General features: G+C 41.5%; 1 protein-coding gene across 1 annotated transcript in view; it reads left to right on the plus strand.

The window, feature by feature from the left end:
- LOC144818611 (all-trans-retinol dehydrogenase [NAD(+)] ADH4-like) overlaps nt 1-19,090 on the plus strand; it is a 194,461-nt gene extending 175,371 nt beyond the window's left edge. The window contains exons 8-9 of the mRNA XM_078676207.1: nt 4,219-4,357; nt 18,305-19,090. Of these exons, the coding sequence (XP_078532333.1) occupies nt 4,219-4,357; nt 18,305-18,329 (164 nt within the window). The 3' untranslated portion in view covers nt 18,330-19,090. The remainder of the gene's footprint in view (nt 1-4,218; nt 4,358-18,304) is intronic.
- The last annotated feature ends 1,857 nt before the right edge of the window (nt 19,091-20,947 follow it).

Raw genomic sequence — 20,947 nt, forward strand, 5'->3', positions numbered from 1 at the left:
CTCTATGGCGTGGTCAGCATTGATGGCGCCATATCACTTTTTTTTTAATACTTTGAGCCATGTTGCAAAGCAGCTCGACTGCTGTACAGAATGTTAAAAAAAAAAAAAAAAAAAGTCAATAGATTTTCACATAAGCAAAACCAATTCTTGTTTTATTACGTTTTAGGGCATGGTTGAACAGTTTTTAAAAGTGTTTATGCCACTAGCTGTTTGAGCTCGCGTTCATTGCCTTCCAATTTGCTGATCTTGGTGGTTGAATCAGACTAATCTCTCTGCCATGTCATCTTCATTTGGTGCCACATATGAGCTGATATGCACACACAGAAGAACTTATTTTTCTTATGAGCCTTGTCACACCCAGGCAAGAAAGCATATCAAGAATTCATCATTTGAGGACTGATTATTCATAGTGCTGTTTGGTGAGCCCAGAGGACTGATCCGCCTATCACTTCAAACACCAGCCAGCGTGTGCTTCACTCTCCGGTTCCCGAACATGGCAAATGTATACCCAGGCCACAGGGAGAGCTTGGAGATGTTGTAACTGCAATGTTCTCTCCCGAAGCTCACCTCTCCACCCCCTAAGGCATAATTGGAGCCACTTTACGTCTTACAATGGCTCTGGTCCCATTATGGTACTACCCTGAATAATTTCTGCCAGTATAACCCCCAGCATTGGCATTGCTTAGGTCACTGGGTAGGGCTGATTGGAAGTACCGCGGCAGACACCAGCTGCATATGGGTGAGCGCGTATATACCACTCAAAAGGGTGGGTGGTGGGATGTGGGTGGGCAGTCCCCTCAGCTCATGCTGCGCTAGTTGATTATGTCGATTCTAGGCAGTCACAACGCTTCTTCCCATATTTACAATTTGTGGCCTGATGCTTCAATGAGCACATGGCGGCTAGAAACGGCTCAGTAGGTGAAAAAAGAGGGCACAAAGCGGGAGTGGAATGTAGTGGCTATCTGGAACCTCAGCAGACCATGCCCACCTTTCTTCAACTGATAATGCACTCTAATTGGTAATGCGTACAGCAAATACACCATAACATAAATTAGAATAACATATAAATCATATGTGCATGCTTGGTATCTGACCTGTTCTCATTGATGGATTCTGCTGAATGGGCTATAGCTATAAAGGTTTTTTAACTTCTGGCAGCATATTTTATGCCAAGATTAAGTCAAAACCCAGATGTCATTTGAAGCTAGAGCAACATTCTACACCTACATCAATTAATTCGATAAGTAGACTTTCGGTCCTTGCATTGACTTCAGAGTAATGACTAATGACTACCTGGGCATCTGTGGCTGAAGCGGATGGTTTGTATATGTACCTTTTTCCATGCCTAATGCATCTCCATAGTTTGGAAATGTATTTCAGAGACTGTTCATTATTTTGTATACAAATTAAAAACAAAGTACTTGTCCCGTGAGTCTTTTTAGGAGTCTGCTGTTCTGCCCACTGCAATCTCAGGTATTACATCTGTGTGTTTATTTTCCTTTCTCTATGATTTTGTCCCTGTTTAGGTCTCGCTGAGCCAACGTGCATACGTAGCTCTGCGAGAGTATAGTAAGGGACTTTCAAAAGTGCTCCCAAAGGCTGCAGGCGGATGAGGTACAGTGCATGTGTGCTGGGCGCGCGCATCATTTGTCAGCCTGCAGCCTTTGGGAGCACTTTCTCGGCTGCTTTGATGTTCTCAGTGAGCCGCGTGGCCAATGAGAACAGCAAAACAGCCGCGAAAGTGCTCACCATTTGCCACCCCCTCCCTTATCCCACGTCCTGCTTGTTCCCCTTTAATGTTGTTGCCTTTAGTGTTTTTGTATTTACCTGTAAAAATAAAAAAGAAATTGTGTGATCTCTTCATGGCTTTGTTTCTAAACTCTATCTATCCATCTATCGGACTCACTCTATCTATCGTCCTCACTTTATCTATCTATCTATAGATCGCCCTCACTCTATCTATCTATGGCCCTCACTCTATCGATCTATCTATTTCCCTCACTCTATCTATCTATCTATCTATCTATCTATCTATCTATCTATCTCCCTCACTCTATCTATCTATCGCCCGCCTTCTATCCATCTATCGCCCTCACTCTATCTCTTGCCCTCACTCTATCTATCTATCTATCGCCCTCACTCTTATCTATCTATCACCCTCACTATCTATCTATCTATTGCCCTTACTCTATCCATCTATCACCTCACTCTATCTATCTGTCTATCTATCTATCGCCCTCACTCTATCTGTCTATCTATCGCACTCACTCTATCTATCGCCATCACTCTATCTATCTATCTATCTATCTATCTATCTATCTATCTATCTATCTATCGATCGCCCTCACTCTATCTATCTGTCTATCTATCTATCGCCCTCACTCTATCTATCTATCGCCCTCACTCTATCTATCTATCTATCGCCCTCACTCTATCCATCTATCGCCCTCCCTCTATCTATCTATCGCCCGCCCTCTATCCATCTATCGCCCTCACTCTATCTATCTATTGCATCACCACAGCATCACTCAGCACCACCACAGCATCACTCAGGGGCACCACAACATCACTTTGCGCTACCACAGCATCTCTGAACGCCACAGTATCACTCGTCCCCACCACAGGATCAATCTGTGCAACCATTCAACAACAAATGGTTCAAATATGTTCTCTAAATGTTTCAAGCTTTATTACAAATGTCACAAAAAGATGTTAATATTTCACGTCTGTTCTTGGATTTTCTTCACAATACAATACACTGAACATAATCTTCACAAAAGTTATTTACAAAAGTTTAAGCTATTGCCATTATAAATTACAATAACTTTTATTTAAGTATTAATTATTTTAAAAAATTGAAAAGTCATTGTTATTTGTAATATCAATACATCTAAGTCACGTAAATACAACACATATCGCATTACAAATGCTATAGGTGTCACATTTGCGAAAGTTAAAACTATTGGCATTGTAAATGACAAAGCTATTAATTTGGCTATTTTCAAAACCAACACATAAATAAAAACTTTGTCATTTACAATACCAATAGCTCAAACTTTCCTAATGCGAGACGTATTACATTGCAAATGCTTGTTTATTGGAGTCTTGTCCTGGCTCGAAGCTATCTGGTGCTTAACATCTTGATGCCAATGGAATAGAAGGAGCTAAGGTACTCACTCACTCACTTGTCATCGCTTCACAAGAGTTTAAGAGAAACTATGAGTTGGAGGCAGACAAGTTCAACCCCAGTATTTAAGAGATGTACATGCACTGTAAGAATGTCAGCTATATCTTTCTGTATGCATAATTATACTAATAATAACTTAAAATCAGTAATAGTTTTACATTTCTTTTATAGCACTACTCATCCCACTGTAGAGAGGTAGGGTGTCAGTGTGGTTTATATTACGCACAGACCATACAAAACCAATACATCAAATGTGTAATTCAATGTACAGGAAATGATTGATAAGAATGATGGTCTCAAGGTATAGTGATCACATATCATCACAGTCAAAGTAAAAATTGCTTGGTCTAGAGAAACACTTCACTAGGATTTATGACGTAAAGTAATACTTGGGGTTGTCTGTACAAATAAAAATGTATTAATACTCAATGGAGCTTTTTTTTAGCGGCCCTAGAATAAAAAACTATTGAGGAATACATTGCATGTCATAAACCCATGCCTTGCAGTTTGCATGCAGCTTCTTGGGGACGGTTCATAGCTCTGTGCTGTAGTAAAAGGATTAGGATCTCTGTGACAAAAGCAGTGACCAACTGAGCTATCTGCATACAGTAGATGTCTGTTATCTGCATGCTACACGTGCTTTTTACCAGCCCATTTGTCCTTCTTGACAATTTCTTTGCAGCAGAGTTTAAAAAAAAGCATAGGTTGACTCAGACTCTACTTTTCATGACTCCACTCATCGTGATACCAGACCCATCCTGCTGCCACACCTTAACCCCCAAATGAATGTTTTCATGGGAATTTGTTTTACATTTCCAGCATTGTATAAGATTATTTAAACGCCCGACTGTAAGCAAAAATCTAGACATCAAACACAAGAATCAGATGCAGAGTAAACTTTAGATATGGTGATAAGTATTAAATATTGTTAACTCTTGTTTGTAATCAACAGGAATAAGCAAGATCGACAGGTGAATAAGGCAGGAGCAACTTATTAATGTGTTTTTCTCTTATTATTGTTTTTATCATAGGCTGGAAGAGTAAAACCTATGTGCCAAAGCTGGTAGCAGAATATTTGGCCAAAAAATTTGACTTGGATGGCTTGATCACCTTCACTTTACCTTTTGATCAAATCAATGAAGCTTTCACCTATATGCGTGAGGGTAAAAGGTAAGTTCCTGCATGTCAGTGCGTGCTAAGTACTGAGATGTAACATTGGCCACTGCTTGCTTTCGTTCAGGACTTTGGCCTAATGATATATTACAAGATATCTGTTTGGCCTGCCGAATCTGATGTTCTTGACTAGGATATTTTACCATATTCCTGTAAGCCTGAGTGCATTATATCAGTAGGTAAATAACAAGAGCTGACGTGTTAGTTATATATGGGGTAAGGTATCCCCTGCCATACATTAAATAGGTATTTCCAGTCACCATATAGAGGAATGAAGCAGAATGTAGGGTTCCTTTGTAAATTTCTAGAACTCTGAGGTCATTTGAAACACCCTTAAAATGTACAGTAGAAGATATTTTATTCCTTCCCACAAACTGCTTAAATCCTTGGTTTCTTGTTCTTTCATGTTCATTTCCAGACAAGAAAAATAAACTCTTACAGCCAGATTCATGAACGAAAAATCGGCTCGCAAAGGGCCAGATTCTCAGAATCTGGCCCTTTGCGAGCGCAATTTTTGCATTTGGGATTCATCATCCCAAATGCAAAAATCGCTATTTGCGAAATCGCATATTTGCGAGGAATTGCATTTAAGGAATCTCTATTTGAGATTCCTTAAATGCAATTCATTAACCAATTTTAAATTGCGAATTCGCAATATTTGGCTGCTATTTACCACGAAGTCTGACTTCGTGGTAAATAGCGAAAAAATAGAAAAAAGCACTTTAATGCATTTTTCTCAGTTGCATGTTACACACACACATGTCCTTTGGACATGTGTGTGCGCAACACCTGTGTAAATTTGCATTTCAGGGGTGCTACAGGGTGTCCTTTGGACACCCCGGCACCCTTGAAATCGCATCCTTAATTGCGATTAGCAAATTGCTAATCGCAAATAAGGAATAACTCCCCATTCATTCCTATGGGCCTGTAGGCCCATAGGAATGAATGGGAAGTTATTCCGTATTTGCGATTAGCAATTTACTAATCGCAATTAAGGAAGATGTAGGAATTGCAATATTTTTTGCAATTCCTACATGAATCCCGTTTTGCAAGTCCTTAATAGCTATTCCTTATGAATCGCTATCACAGACTCGCAAAACGGGACTTTGATGAATCTAGGTGATAATCAGTAGTGTGAAATTGAATGCACAAAAAAGCAGTTAGTTATTTTTGCACAAACATATTGGAATCATTGTAAGCCACGTTAAAAAAGTTTGTGGATTGTTTAGAAGCATGCAGATTTGACCTTTCCTGCAGTGACCTACAGCTTGCGGAGAGAAATATAAACCTGTTACCATAAATATAATTTTTCTGCTGATCAGTTCCCATTTTCCTTCTTTAAGCTGCAGCTATAATTATGCTCTATGATTAGCCCTTCACCCTGGCTGCTGGCCCTGGCAGCAGGCATTGTGAGGTCAGCAGTGGTGGCTGCCACATATTTCAATGGTGGGTGGACAAAATACAGGTGTCACAATAATACAATTTTAAAATTGGCACATACCTTCCTGACTTGCTGTACAACGTCCTTCTCGTCTCTCCTAAAAGCTCCAACGCAGGACTCAGGAAACTGCACTAACCAATCCTGGTGCTGTTCTCATGCTGTTAAGGAGCATTAGAGAAGCGTCAGGATTGGAGAGATCGGCCTGTCTCAGTGCTCTTCAGAGCACTAGAGGCCTATGCTTTCTCTAATCTATCTGTCTTAGACATCTGGGTTACAGAGGTTTAAAATGTGCATATTTGGCTGGCCATGATAACATGGCCAGCCAAAGGGACATGCTCAGTTTAAACATAAGTACACCGCCCCCTACTGCCACTCAGCTGCAATTGCCCCACCCCGTTCTGACACTCGGTTCAGGACGAGTTGCTGAAAAATAAAATGGTAATAAATAAACTTTTTTACCATCGTATTTTTCAGCTCTGGGCGCATTTTATCAGCGGGTGACGCTTCTCTGCTGTCATGGAGGAGCTGCTCCTGGATGTCAGAATTCAACTGTAATAAGTTATTGAAGATAAGAAGCTACATAGTTTTGCTATTACATGCGACTAGAGATGTCACAAGTTGCATGTAATATAAGGGGTAAAGTACCACCTGTTGTACATAACAAGGATACTGTAAGTCACCGAGGAGTTCCATAACCATATAGAGGAACGAGGCTGAAGGAACTCCAAAAGTGACCTGCAAAAGCGCGCAGGTTTTCAGACGCGAAGAATAAAAATAAAACCTCTATCGCAAAATTAAACACATCAGAAACCTGTGTTGCAAACAGATATTAGAAACAAGTTAATAGAAGATAGTTTAAAAATAAGCATTTGCGATGCAATAGGTCTCGCATTTACGAGAGTTTGAGCTATTGGCATTGTAAATGACAATGCTTTTAATTTATGCGATGTTTGTAAAACAGGTAAATAAAAGGCATTGTCATTTACGATATGCCAATAGCTTAAACCATCGCAAAGGCAAGACCTATTGCATTGCAAATGCATTCACCCCCGTGCTATCAAAATAAAAGACTACGGGACCCTCAACACATTCTGTGATGTGGGGGTAATTTGTGTTACGCCACTATATACGTTTAGTAGATGTCTGGAACCACACGGCAATGCTCCAGAGGGAAAATGTCCAGTAACTGGGTCTTCAAGAATTTATTCCCTCTGGACAAAAATTTCAGAAAATTACCTCAGAGCTGTGCCAGTTATGAAGCACAATGCTCAAGCAAGATTTTACTACGGAGAATTGTGGTAAGAACCGGACGCAACAATGTTTGCTCCAGTTATACTCCAATAATCGGCAAACATGCTTAAAAGATTGTAACAACAGCACAGGCTGCCACTGCGCCCTTTCCTTGATTTGTGGATGGGGGGAGATGCAGCGCCGAAGCTGCAAGCAAAAGAAAGTGCGGCGCTCGGTAAACGGGAGCCACGCTAAAAGTATGCATGACATATGGTATCCTTAGGGGGAAGTGAGGGGAGAGAAAGACCAAGGGGAAAAAATAGGTAGCACCTGCACAGTTTCTTCTCTCATTGTCATTTCAAAGTGCTTGGCTGTCAAATAATTTGACCAGAATTAAACGTTTGGTGAAACAAGAAAGCAAAAATTAAAAGCCAGCCTTCACGGTCTTAAGGTGAGTAGCTCAGTTGCCACTACCCGCTTCCTTCAATCTCAGAAGTGGGGGCAAAGCAGCAATTGCAAAACCTCGACTAGGATCGGGCAAAATTACTTTTTGTTTAAAAAAATCTTTTTTTTAAACACATGGATGGCATTGCATTACTGTAAGAAAGTTACAACAGATGACAACAAGGCCCAATGCTGGGCTTCCCCTTTAAAACCATGGTAATGCTCCCTGCAACTGATGTGTTTCAGTGGATGTAGCCACTACTACAACTCCTAGAATGCATCAGACTAAAATAAAACTCCATATGAGACCTTCGTATTCCAGGCTCTCTCCAAATGCCCACGCCCCGATAGGGCTCCTCGGTGCATAAAGAAGCTGCTTGTGTTTGTAGCTTGTACCCGAGCTGTGGTTCTGCATTTCGGACTAGGACAAATTACCTCGAGCCTCCAGCCACCTACCTCAGAACACTGCAGATCAACTGAAACCAGGTGAAACTCACGACCTAGAAGTGCAACAAAGTGGCATCCAGTAATAAAACAAAACTACAGAATAAATGATAAATCCATGCACTTGGATCTCCTCTGAAAGGACTTAGAAGAGAGTTGCTGTGGTCCAGTGTTGATCACACATGCTGCACTTTTACACAGTCTTTCTGAAATAAGTGTTGGAAAGTGGGTTATTGGTAGGGGCAAATGTAGGTCTGCCACTGGCAATAAGGCCACTAACACATGATAGGACTCAGCATAGGTCTTAGAAAAGTATTCCTTTGCTCAACCCTTGGTAACGTGGCTGCGAGCAGACAGGCTTAACTTCAAAGACAGGTATGTAAAGCATTTAAAAACACCATTTCAGTAAATAATTAAGACACAACACAAAATAAAAATCCAACACCAATTTATAAAAATAGGTAATATTGTTATCTTTTAAATGACACCAAAACGAAAATAATCCACTGTAGGGAACCAGAGATGTGAATTTTTAAAGATTAGTCACTTTCTAGTGCTTAGAAACCAACAGTGCCCCTTAAGTCATTTCGTTTTCTCTGTCAGGGACACACCTTTATAAATTGTTCTGAAGAATTCTCACCACTGTAGTGGGCCGCCTACTTCAGCAAGCGGGGTCCAGTTAGAACACCTTCCTGGCGTTCTGCTTGCGGGTCCCAAAGTATCCAACACACAATCCAAGGTTCTGGAATCTCCAAGAGGGTCCTTGAAAGTGTGAAACTTCAATGCCGCAATCCACTTGAACAAAACCCTTACAAATCCACTGTACTCCAGGCTTGGAATTCTTTGAGGGGCTGTCCAGGTGAGCTCTGTTAACCTGTATCTTGCAGGGAGTCCACTCTTAGTCCTTTGGCAGCAAGGTAATCCACAGGGCTGCAGTTTTACTTGGCGCAGTCTTCAGAGGTCAGGCCTTAGAAATCTTTGCACAGCAAACTTCGCAGCAGGGCACTTCTTGCTTTAGTAAGTTTCACGCAGCAGATCTGGTGGGCTCTGCCCCTCTTGGATACTTATTAAAAATTCTCTGGGTCAAGCAGCAGGTCACTGCTGACCAATGAGAGCAGGGCAACTCCTCATAGTTTTGACCACATCCTGTGGAGTGTGGCATTAGTTTGTCCCAGAGTGCATCATCCTTCCAAATCCATAATGGCTGATTTTCCAACAAGGAGGTAAGAGCTGGCTAAACACGCCCCCTGGGATATTTCATTTCCATGGACCATCCCCGTACCATCTGCACATACCTTTCTTAAGCCTAGCCCTGACTCTGGGTCACAACTGTCATAGTGGACTGAAACCCAAGCCTCCCCTCTTGCCTTTGAAGAGCGTAGTTTACGACGCCACCTCCTGGCCTGGCATTCCTATAGAACAGCACACTGGCCTCCCAGCAACCTGGCTAATCCACTTAACTCTGACCAATCAGGGCAGACCACTGAAAGGGTGAATTTGGACTTACAAACAAGAAAGTCTCCTAACTTATTGTATGTACACTTTAGGAGAAATTTAACAATATAATATTGTTAGATTTACTACTACCATTCTGGGAAGTCTTTATTAATCAATCACTTCCTACCATGTTAACCTATGGGCCATGGGGTTTGCAATAGGGAAAATGACCTGGGCCACTTTTCAAGAACCAGGGCTTATAAAACCATACTTAATAAGTATTTCCCTAATTTCTACAGGACCCCCACCCCCTGTGCAACTAGGGGAGACTTCAGGGGTTCTGAATCTGCAGAAATATTTCAGATCATCCTTACCCAATCCTTCTAGCATCAAAGTCGAATTTGAGCAGCTCTTTAATACAATGTGGGGAGTGAAATGTAAAATTTCACTTTACCCAGGCACATAAAACTTAATTTTATAAGGGCGTTCCTTATAGATAACTGACCCCCCACCCCTGGGATACCTAGGGGTGACCCTGGGGGTCCCTAATATGCAAAAACATGGTAGGGTTTTCATTTTTAAGTGCCCCTACCCCCGAAGTCAAGTTTGGGCACAAATTGAGGTTTAAAAGCTGTCCTGGCCACCAGTTCTGCTTTTAAACTGACCTCAGGCTTCAGCAGTGCACACATGCAAGTGCAGAAAATCTGCTGGCCTCTAAACTGCCATGCCCCAGGATACTGAAGACTTCTAGGTAGTTTCAATCCCCTGCCCTATTACATACTAGGGGCTTATGGGGTAGGTCATGCCAATTACAGGGGTACCCCACCATACCGTAGTGTACCCTAGTGTATGTTGGGTGTCTTAACTGTATTCTAATGTGTTCCTTTTGGCTTGGCACTGGCCCTGAGCCTGGTTAAACAGAGCCCAGGGTCAGTCAGAGTCAGTTACCACCAGTTCCAGTCAGCAAAAAGTTGGGGGGTGCCCAGGGCACAGGATGACTTTGCAACAATAAGCATTCGCAATAAACTCCAAGTACCAACCTAGAGACAGGGTAAAAAGCATTAGCCATTTTTGGTGGAAAGAAGAACTGGGAGACAAAGATTTTTCACATGTTTGAATATTGGTCTTTTAGTCACACAGTATTTGGAAATGTATTTACTATATCTGTTCGCCACTATGCCAAAGAGAGCAGAATAAGGCATACTCTTTTCTGTTTGGTTGATTTCGTTCACTAAATGCTTGCACCAATATGACTTTATCACACATTGACTGCAGATGAATGCCCTTTGCACCGGGTCCTCAGTCATGCGGGTGAAAATACGCTGATTCGACAGGTGAGTCTGAGGGTCTATATGTGGCCTCTCTACTGTGCCGGAGCACTTCTGGGGGTGTCGGATTTGTAGGTATTAACCATTAAAGTCAAAGACTTGGTTAGGGATTCGGTCTCCCTCATGTAGGCCCTGCATATGCATCCCAAAAACAAATAACCCTGGCATTGGTTGAAAAATGCAAAATTAAACATCTGTATGTGGAGACAGAAACGTACAAACTATCATCCAGGCAAGTGCGTTTCTAGCACAATATGAGAATGCGATGGCACAGACCTATGCAAACATTGAAAGCTGCCCACCCTGCATGGTAGGAGCAACAGATTAGGGACTGCCTGCAAAGTAGTAGGCTGGCTGTCGGCTGCTTAACCCCTTCCCTGTGCCGCGATTTCCACGAGGTGCGGGTGGGGCTAGGGGGTGGGCGTGGCGCTCGGGTACTCATAACGGCTCCACTCCGTCAGGAGTCACGGTGGACGTGTGCTCATGATGGCATGGAGCCATCATGGCCACGCCCACTCATTAATTCGCCTGCACAGGCGGTGAATTAGTGCCGCGTGGGCGGAGCGGCAGCGGCATGACGGCTCCACGCCGTCATGAGCACACGCCACCCTTGACTCATGCTGGAGTGGAGCCATCATGAGCACCCAAAGGGTTAACACTGAGCAGTCAACACTGCCTGTGATGCTTGTCTCAGTGAGGAGGACCACAGGTGAAGGTTCATGCTAGCAGCAAATCGTGGCAGATGTGCATAAGTAGGGGCGTTACACCGTGCATTCTGCCCTTGAATAGTGGTTTGCGCCTGCTGCCTGAATGAATTCAACATTTGCTATGACCTGTGACACAGTAATGCTGCCCAAAAGGAAAAACATTCCGAGGGCTGTTAGTTTAACCTGCCATCATTTTGCTTAAAGTTGGTTTTATTATCCTGAACAACACGCAGAATTTTCGAGCAAACTCGTACATGTCACCTGGTGCAACACAGCATAAGATGCGGGTGGCTTGTCTCCCCCACCAAATTGAGCCACGACCACTACAGAAGCAAAATATCAGGAACAGACTGGCGCTCTACCTGCCTCAAACCTGTGACTGAACTCTTTAATTTCCACGAAGTCGTGGAAATGAAAGAAGTATAATGGCACTGAGTTGTGTCCGAGTGCCATCATCCTTAAGCCAGCGCTGACGCCACAGTCAAACACCCAAGGAGCTCGAAGTGAGTGGTGGCAGCCCAGCCCTGATTTGTAGTTTAATCCTTCTTTTTAATATCGTACAACAAGCCATCTGTAACTTTGGTCTGTACACTGAAATACCGCAATCTTAATAAAAAATATTGGCAATGCTATAGGTCCTGCATTTAAATGCGAGACCTATTGCCTTACAAACAAGCGGCCACCATTGTCCCGGCTGCTTCGAAAGTGAAAGCAGGCATGTCACGCTGAATGTAAGCAAAGGACGTTGTCGTGCCTAACGTAGGAAAAACTCAATAAATAAAATAGTGCACATACTGTGTAACAACCAAGTAAAGGGGCCAGTAACCATGGGAGGTTCCAAATGAAGACAAGGCCGTACTAAGAAGGGACTAACAAGCCTATTAACGAATCCGAAGGCAGAATTTACGAAAGATAAGGACACAACTCAAATAAAAATATTGGCAGAAGGTGGGCACGGCTTCTCTCCCATACTCTACTACAGCAGTCTCGTAGAGCGAGCAGCCCATGCGCGCTGCCGCTAGGCTCAACCTAAAAAAGTTCACTGGCTTGGAATGTGTAGAAACATGCAGAAAGATTCTAGCTATCTCTAACTATCTAAGAAGTGCAAAAAATAAAATCTTTCTCTCTGCTTGTCATTGTAAACCAAAACGTAGAGCAGAAGACAGAATAGCAATATTGTGTTTGAGTTGGTTTAAACAACTGCTTCAGTTATGCTCTGTGACCTGACCTGCCTTTCACTATGGCTGCTGGCAGGAGGCATTGTGACGTCAGAACTCGACTGCAACAATGTATAATAGTCAAGTTCTGACACCTTTTTTTTATAATCGGCGACTGGGTGTGTCACAAGTCGCCAATTATAAATTAGATACTGGTGTTGATCCAAGAATTACAGATTGCATTCAATCATAAGGAAATCAGAGACAAGGCTTTTATACAGTGATACTAGGCTGCCATGTATAAATAAGCACCTAAATTCGCTATTCTGAAGTATATCGTTGTTTAAAAGGTACGCCCCACATCCTAACCAGTCTTAGCTTGGTTGCCAACCAGGCTAACACTAAGGGGAAATGGTATGTCTGTACTTTGTAAATCAATCCCTCTGCCACCTGCTATTACCACTGTGGATGCATTTAGATGGCATCACCCCATCCACTCTGGATGCATGCACATCATGGAGCTTCAGGATTTTGAAGGGGAAATTTCAGAACAAGTAACATAAGTTCAGGTTGGCATAATGGGCCCTGTTCGCACATCCTGGGACAGTGCCATTGTTGTGGCAGTGTTGAATAGAAGCACAAGGACATGGTCCGTGTACTTCTTATCAGTGTCAGCAGCTGGACATTTCAATGGGCCCATGAATATTGAAATATCTGAGAATCCAGAATATCACATTCATATTCTTGGTGAATTTGATGTGTCGAAATGAAGCTCACTTATACTTTTGAGCAAAATGACTTTACAAAATAAATTGTTTACTTACAATGAAGAAGGTGTTAATAAGTTGAAAAGCTATAATCACATTAACTCTTGTTAATAAGCCCGATTTAAATGTACATAGTGTACTATAAACCCAGCATAAAAAGTCCTAACAAATGCAATAGAAACAGCTGAAAGACTGCTTGACACGCTGTGGTGCAGAGAGCACTGGCACAGTGCAGGCCAATTGTCTTCATTGAAGGCAGTGATGGCTTTCGGCAGGCGCCTAAAGAGAGACTAGAGTGGAAAAGGAGATGCAGGATGAGTGAGTGGTGAGAACAGGAAACAGGAATGGGGAGAAGATGTAGCCTCAGGGCTAGAGCTGTCAACTTTGGAGCTGGGGAACCAGGGTTCGAGCCTCAGTGTCGGCTCAATATCCTGTGATTCTGGGCAAATCACTTATTCTCCCCATGCCTACCAAAAAAATGAATGTGTAATGTAACTGGTGCTCATGTAAAGCTCGACATAGAAAGGTAGGACAGGGACATGGAAGTAGCACATGTGACTAATGAAGCATTAAAATAGTAAATGACCGAGATCACTGGAGGAGGCCCTTAAAGTGACTGCGGATTTGGAGAGGAAGGGAGCACACTCTGTTTGACTAGCCTTAGATACTTTTCTGAGTGTAACTTACACATTTATGACACCTTTATGACGCAGTTTTGTGTGTATTTGTCTTACTATGTTTTGATCCTTCTTGGATGTACTGTTCTCCTCACCATGATTAATAAAATGATTTTAATAAAAAAATTGTAAAAAAGTAAATGTACATGAGGACAAAAAGACATAGTAGAGAATTATGAGCACCGCCATGACTAAGAAGTTTAGGCTGTAAAAAGGGTTATCTTAGCATCTGCAGCCCAGAAAATAGGTTTGCTTGCGATACAAAAATATAAAGAAAGTAAAGTATACCTTATCCTAAAAGGGCAGCTGAAAGGAAGGGAAGAAGTGTACAATGGGAAGAATCCAAAAAGTAACAATCATGTGAAAAAGGCAATTTATGAAACACGTGTCAAAAACAATAGAGTACAAAAATGTGCTCAAATTAATCAGTCTATTCCATATTATTCTAGATATTTAAATAAAGTCGAAGCAAAGAAATAAAGAGAGGATGGGTGTGAAACAGAGAGATGAAAAGAGGCAGAGAAAAACATGTCAGTGACGGGGTGAACCAAAGGCCCTGTGCAGCGGGGGTTGTGCACAGAGGGTGATGAGTGGCCGAGACGAGTTGGGCTGCGGTCAGGGCTTATGGCCAACTCTGGCTACACACAGCCAAAGGCCATGCGATGCAGGCTTTGGCTGCCTGCAATGGGTTGGGTGCAGGCCCCACAACCAACCCACTATGCACACAAAGTATGTGTGTATTGTGGTTTGGGAATAAAGTGTACTATAACAATAGATCAAGAAATTCAATGGAAAAAACTGTTGAAAACGAAAATATGGTTTTGACTCAAAGGTTCAAAACCACCAAAATTCTCACAAGTCATGGTATGCAGCATACACAACACACGCCCTAACTTACGGAGCTTGCTATGCACAAAACACCATGGGGCATATTTATTAAAAAGTCGCACAGCAAGTTACCTTGCTGCACTGCGCTGCGTGACAGGGAAGGGGCAGGAATGTGCTGTATTTAAAAGAATACGGCACATTCCTTCATTTGCCCTGCGCTGGCACCATTTTGGCTGCCTAGCACCAATGCAGGCACCCTTGCACAATGGTACTAGGGTGCCTGAGTTGCATGCAGGATTGTTTTTGTGCAGTAAGGGGCACCTTCCTGCACAAAAACAATCCTGAAAGGCATATACCAAGAGGGAGTAACAAGGAGAACTAAAGATATTTATCCTCGTTATGCCACCCCATAGCAGGCGTATCTTTCTGGTGCATTGCGAGATCTACCACTTTTGGAAAATCTGGGAATGCGTAAAGAAACCATGGGAATTGGGACGCCCAGGGCAGAGTACCGCAATGCAGTGATTTATGCTGAGTTGCGTTACTCCAGCTTTGTGAAGCCAATCAGGGACATGCAAGGTAGCCCTGCGTGGCTTCATAAATCACATTTTTCGCACTTGCACCACATTGTGTGGTACAAGCGCAATGCAATCCCTTTCATAAATATGGCCCCTATTTGCCAGTGACACTAGAAACAATGTAGTTGAGCAAGAGTTATATATGGGAGACGAAAGCCATAAACTCAAATATTGCAGCCAAGTAATTATGTTGACATGATGATAAAGTGACATGATGATAAAGCAGTAAAGCAACAAACCAATTGCCAAAAGGTTTGTGTTTTATTTTTCAAGGAGTAATCAATTTACTAAAAGCAGTAAGTTGAGTCCTGTCCTGTAGTGTACTACTTGGGTAGCTGTAATTGGTAGTACATCTAAGAGAAAAACACTTAATTGTAGACTTTTTTGCTTTTCAATTACTCTAGTCTTGTAAGCATATTTTGCTACATGAGTGTAGCAGGGATTATAACTGTTCTTTGTAATGTCAATGAAACACTATTCCCAGTTTGCTCTGAAAGTGGGTGTTTGTTTATACTTTATGGGTAGAGAACTGTTTAAACTTAGTGGGCCCGATTCACAGAACTAACTTAAGACAAAATCCTAAACTTACTATTACATGTTGGTATTCACAGACGGCACTTACTCATTTTGGTATTCACAGAAGGCACTTACTCATTTCGGTATTCACAGAAGTTAGGAGTCCTAAATTTAGGACTCCTAAATGCCCTCTGTGAATACCGAAAGTCTTAAAGTTATGATTTTTCTCAGTTTAGGAGTCCTAAAATTAGGAGTCCAAACTTTACTACTCCTAAACTGAGAAAAATCTTAACTTTAAGACTTTCGGTATTCACAGAAGGCATTTAGGAGTCCTAAAGTTAGGAGTCCTAACTTCTGTGAATACCGAAATGAGTAAGTGCCTTCTGTGAATACCAAAATGGTAGTACGTTTAGGATTTTGTCTTAAGTTAGTTCTGTGAATCCGGCCCAGTGTATTTATTAAATTGCATAGAATGTCATCATGTTTTAATTATTCTACACATTCCTCTGGCAAGGGCCTGCTTTTACAGAAAGTACTGTTGTGCCTTTTCCTGTTGAAAGTCAAGCTTGTCAGAGAATTGTTGATAGCTCCTCTGGCGTAACGAAACTTAAGCTCTGCCCCCCCCCCTGCAAAGTACATGGATGTGCCTCCACTCCGTACTCACTCTGGAGCTCTAAGGCTAGGGTACTGAGCTGAGGGGGCTTTCTAAAGCTCAGAGACACCCGACTGGGGGAGCTGTGGGGTACCTTTGTTATGCTACTAGATAGCTCATAGATGCACTATCCAAAGCTTCCTACGGACTGGTCACATTACCACTATTGCCCCTGCTGTGCCGTTGCTGGTTTTCCCCAAATGCAATGGCTACCTAACTACAAGTGAGCCTCATCAATAGGGTGAAGCGGGCTTGTACACACTGAGGAAACTCTTCCACCTTCTCACCTTTAAGCACCAACTTGATCAATATGGAATGCGCAAGGCCCAGTTCCTGACATACAGCAGAATTCTTAAATCACGTTGCAGGCACTGGAATATTACATCAGAGGAACTGTACACACATGCTTTAGTGTCGACACCTCGTCACCCAGCGTGGAGGCTTTGACATCTGGGAGGCCTGTGCTCTGGCCCTACTAAAGTGGCCGTAGGGGAGCAAGGCGGAGTCCCGCTTCATGGTGCTTGCATTACTAGTGGCAAAGTGTTCACCCACATCAAAAAGGAGAGCAAATGTTCCTCCCTCATGGACCTTGTGGGAACAATCACTAACTCAATTGGCGGAAGCGGGAAGATAAAAGATTTCCGTAAGCACTCTAGCTTCATGGAATGGGATGTTATGTTATTCAAAGTCCTGAATTCTGGTAAAGATGATAATCTTCCCCCTAGGAACCACCGTCCCCCAAACTCCTATATGCTTCAATGGTAATGGCGCCCTGTCATGTCCTGCAAGAGCCACAGCATGGTCTGATGTCTGGTAGCTTACCTATGACCCCTGTAAACTGCCTAATGACAGAGATGGACATCCTGGTTCCCCTCCCTCCAACGCTTGTCTGCCTCAAAGCCTAAGACATTGTGTATGCTGACACAAAGCTAAAGAGGGATTCCTCCTAGGAAACAAAGTTATTCATTGTTAAGAGTTTGGCATGCAAATTGTAGTACTGAGACGATGTTACACATCGGTTGAAACATTGTCATAGGATGGGTCTTTGGCTAGGAAACACTTTTAGAACCATAACGTTGACACGCTCATGTAAAGGCGACTGTAAGTACTTCTAAGTGCACAATGTAACGATTCAACTTTAAAATCCACCATTGCTTGCCATTGTTACTTTTTATGTCTTGTTTATTCAATAATGCAAATGAAATTGAGTAATAACATAAAAAATCATGTTTTCCATATTTAACTAGATAAAAGCGATTACAGACTTATTTACTGCTGAAATGGAAATTGAGCTAAGAAACTCCTTTTATAAACTTCCTGTTGGCTGAAATCTTACATTCATAGGAATGATGCCATTCTTTTATTCTTTTGATTTTCGTGAATATTTTAAATAATATGTCCTACAATTTCTCTCCATCATTCTTTCCCTGCTTTATTCTACTTTATCTACCAATCCTACCCCCCCCCAACCCCACCCCTCACCTTTCCGCCTTTTGCAGTCACGTTTGGAATATTTATTTTAAAAGGATGGTCTAAAACTCTGTGTTCAGAGACAAACTGCAAAAAGCAACATTGAGTTGAAATACTAATAAAAGTGATAGGATGCAGCGATCAGCCAGAGATAAGCAGTGGACAGAAACTTGCAGTCTTAAATATATCAATGCTATTGAATTTTGGGACTTGTGCAGGGCTAATTGTGCAAAAGAGCTAATGCGATGTTTTATGTATTTCCTTACAGTATTCGCTCTGTGCTGATCTTCTAAGAACACAGACGTGGCTACTGGAACAATGCCCTGATTTTGTGCCTTATCGCTAGCCCGAATTATCAATACATTTTCGTATACACAACTTACCAGAAACTGCCATTTGTAATAAGTAGCATTTGTGTAGAATGTTAAACTTGTAGTTAGACATACTAGTAAAGATTTTAGAAAGTCCACTTTGTAGTTCTGTTCTGCATTTTGTATTCTATATCCAAATGGAAACCGTGAAATAGTGGAACTGCTTCTTAGATTTAGCGCTATGAGCAAAGATCTATAGCTTCCAATAGATGTAACTGTGCTTGCAAGACTTTTTCAAAGGCCACCCGCCAATATATGCCTCATGGTCAAGTTCAAATTGGAGTCACCAAAGGGCACTTCTGAGTTTTTAAAAGGAGAACGCACCTTCAGATTTTCAAAACTTTTTTATTCTTTCTTCCACCCGAAAACCTCAACAGTAAGATCAGTAAAATGGTACATTTTGCATGCCTGGAATAATTTTTTTAATTGTTTGAGAAATTTGAAATTGTGTTTTTAGTGTTCCAAACAATTGCAGAAGTGCTGACTGTCCAATAGAAACTTCTCGAATCAACTACTCTGCTTTTCTATGTGTACTGCTGTCAGTGATTTAATTATGTTATGGATTTATTATGATTCAGGTACTTCCTTGCCATGTTAATATGTTTAAGTCAAAACGGTTTGTAATAACTTCACTTTTTGACATAGAACGTGTATCTCAATAAACTCTTAAAACTTTCTGCAAATTAATGTGTGTGTATGTTTTAATATAGTTTGCTTCTTGGTTTGTTAAAATAGGCAGTGTAATGAGGGAAAAAAGAAAGAGCTAAGGGTAACATCGTTTTATTTTATTTTTTGGTCTCAAACATCACATATCAGAGTTTGTGATAGCAAAATTGTGCTTTACAATTTACGAATCGCATTTTAGGATTTTGTAACGTTTTACCGCCTCCCAAAATGGAAATGAATCCTGAATCTGTATTTAGAAGGGGCATGGTCTGGACATCACTTCCAAATACAAAATCTGTTGGCAGTGTATCAATGGTTTGCAACCATAATTTTGGTTCCCACCATTGAACATTCATCAACCCCTCTGTTGGGATGGTAGTCCATTTACAAAATGGAAAAGGACCCAATTGGATCCTTTTCCTTTGGGAATGTTGAAAAGGTTTCAGAGAGAATTAGCAGAGGTCCATAGGACTACTGCCGGCTGACAGTGAACCTTTAAAAAAACACAACTTTTGTCCAGTTTCCTTTAAAGCTGCATTTAAAAACAATCTTGACCTAAGTAAAATTATAGACATGGTAGTCTGATAACCCTTGCAAGCCAGCACCCCATCCCCTCGTGATTGTGTGCAATCAGATTCACAATTTATTAACTACCTTATTAATGTTAATTATGCAGATCAGATTGTGACCTACTTGGACTCAGAATTTTGTGATTGTTCAGTTCCCAAAATGTCACAATGGTCATAAAAAGCCAGTCGCAAATTGCATCCAGTTTTTGCAACCCTCTGTAATCCTACATCCGGCCCATAATTTCCCATCGTAAACCAAATCAATATATTGCATGTTGCACAGTCCATTTATTCCAAAGCCACCTATGCCAATGCTTTGTGTTGAGGCAAAATGTGATAAACTATCTTTCTGTCAACTGGTAACCAGTCTTAAAATACCAAAGCTCCTTTTAGGCATGTGAGAACTAGTATTTTTCTGAACAATCGCACATACTGTTTTGGTATGGGAAATTTCAGCAGAACTGTCTGACTCTTGTGAAAAGCCACTTAAGTAAACAAGTATTGGAAATGCAACCAGTCTTGCATTTGTTTGGGTTGGAGCTATTGGCATTGCAAATGGCAATGTATTTTTCTTATGTGTTATGGAGTTTATGTATGTGGTGTATAGTGGAACTATATGGGTTGGATTGGATTAGTTAGTTGTGTAATTGTGTGGTGTAGAATTGTGTGGAGTGGAATTTTGTAGTGTCATTATGTGGCATGGTGTGCTGTGGAAATATATGGTTAGCAATTATGTGGCATTCAGTGTAGTGGGATTATGTGGAGTGGGATTGTGTGTTGAGGAGTGGTAAGTAGTTCAGTTTAATTATGTGGTGTACTCTTGAGTTTTGCTGCACAATGTGGAATTCTGTGGTGTGGATTGGATGTATGTGGTGTGTAATTGTGTTAAGTTGTATTAAGTGATTTAGTGTTAAATTATGTGGTGTGGACTGGAAATATGTGGAGATGAATTGTGTGGCATGGAACTGTGTGTATAGTTGTGAGTTTTTTGTGATGGAAAAGAACAAATAGGTAGAAGCTAAGCATTGGATCAATGTGTTTAAAAAAGGAAAGAGTTGTAGCTATTGGCATTGTAAATTACTCTTACCTATGTGTTATGGATTGGAGTACATGTATGTGGTGTGTACCAATTATGTGGGTTGGATTGGACTTGTTAGTTGTGGTATTGTGTGATGTGAAACTATGTCGTATGGATTTGTGTAGTGGAATTAAGTGGTATGATGTGCAGTTGTATTATGTGAATAGTAATTATGTGTTTTTGAGTGTATTGGAAGTATGTGGAGTGGGACTGTGTGTAATGGGGTG

The sequence above is a fragment of the Lissotriton helveticus genome, chromosome 2_1 (genome assembly GCF_964261635.1).
Source record: "Lissotriton helveticus chromosome 2_1, aLisHel1.1, whole genome shotgun sequence".
Taxonomy (NCBI): domain Eukaryota; kingdom Metazoa; phylum Chordata; class Amphibia; order Caudata; family Salamandridae; genus Lissotriton; species Lissotriton helveticus.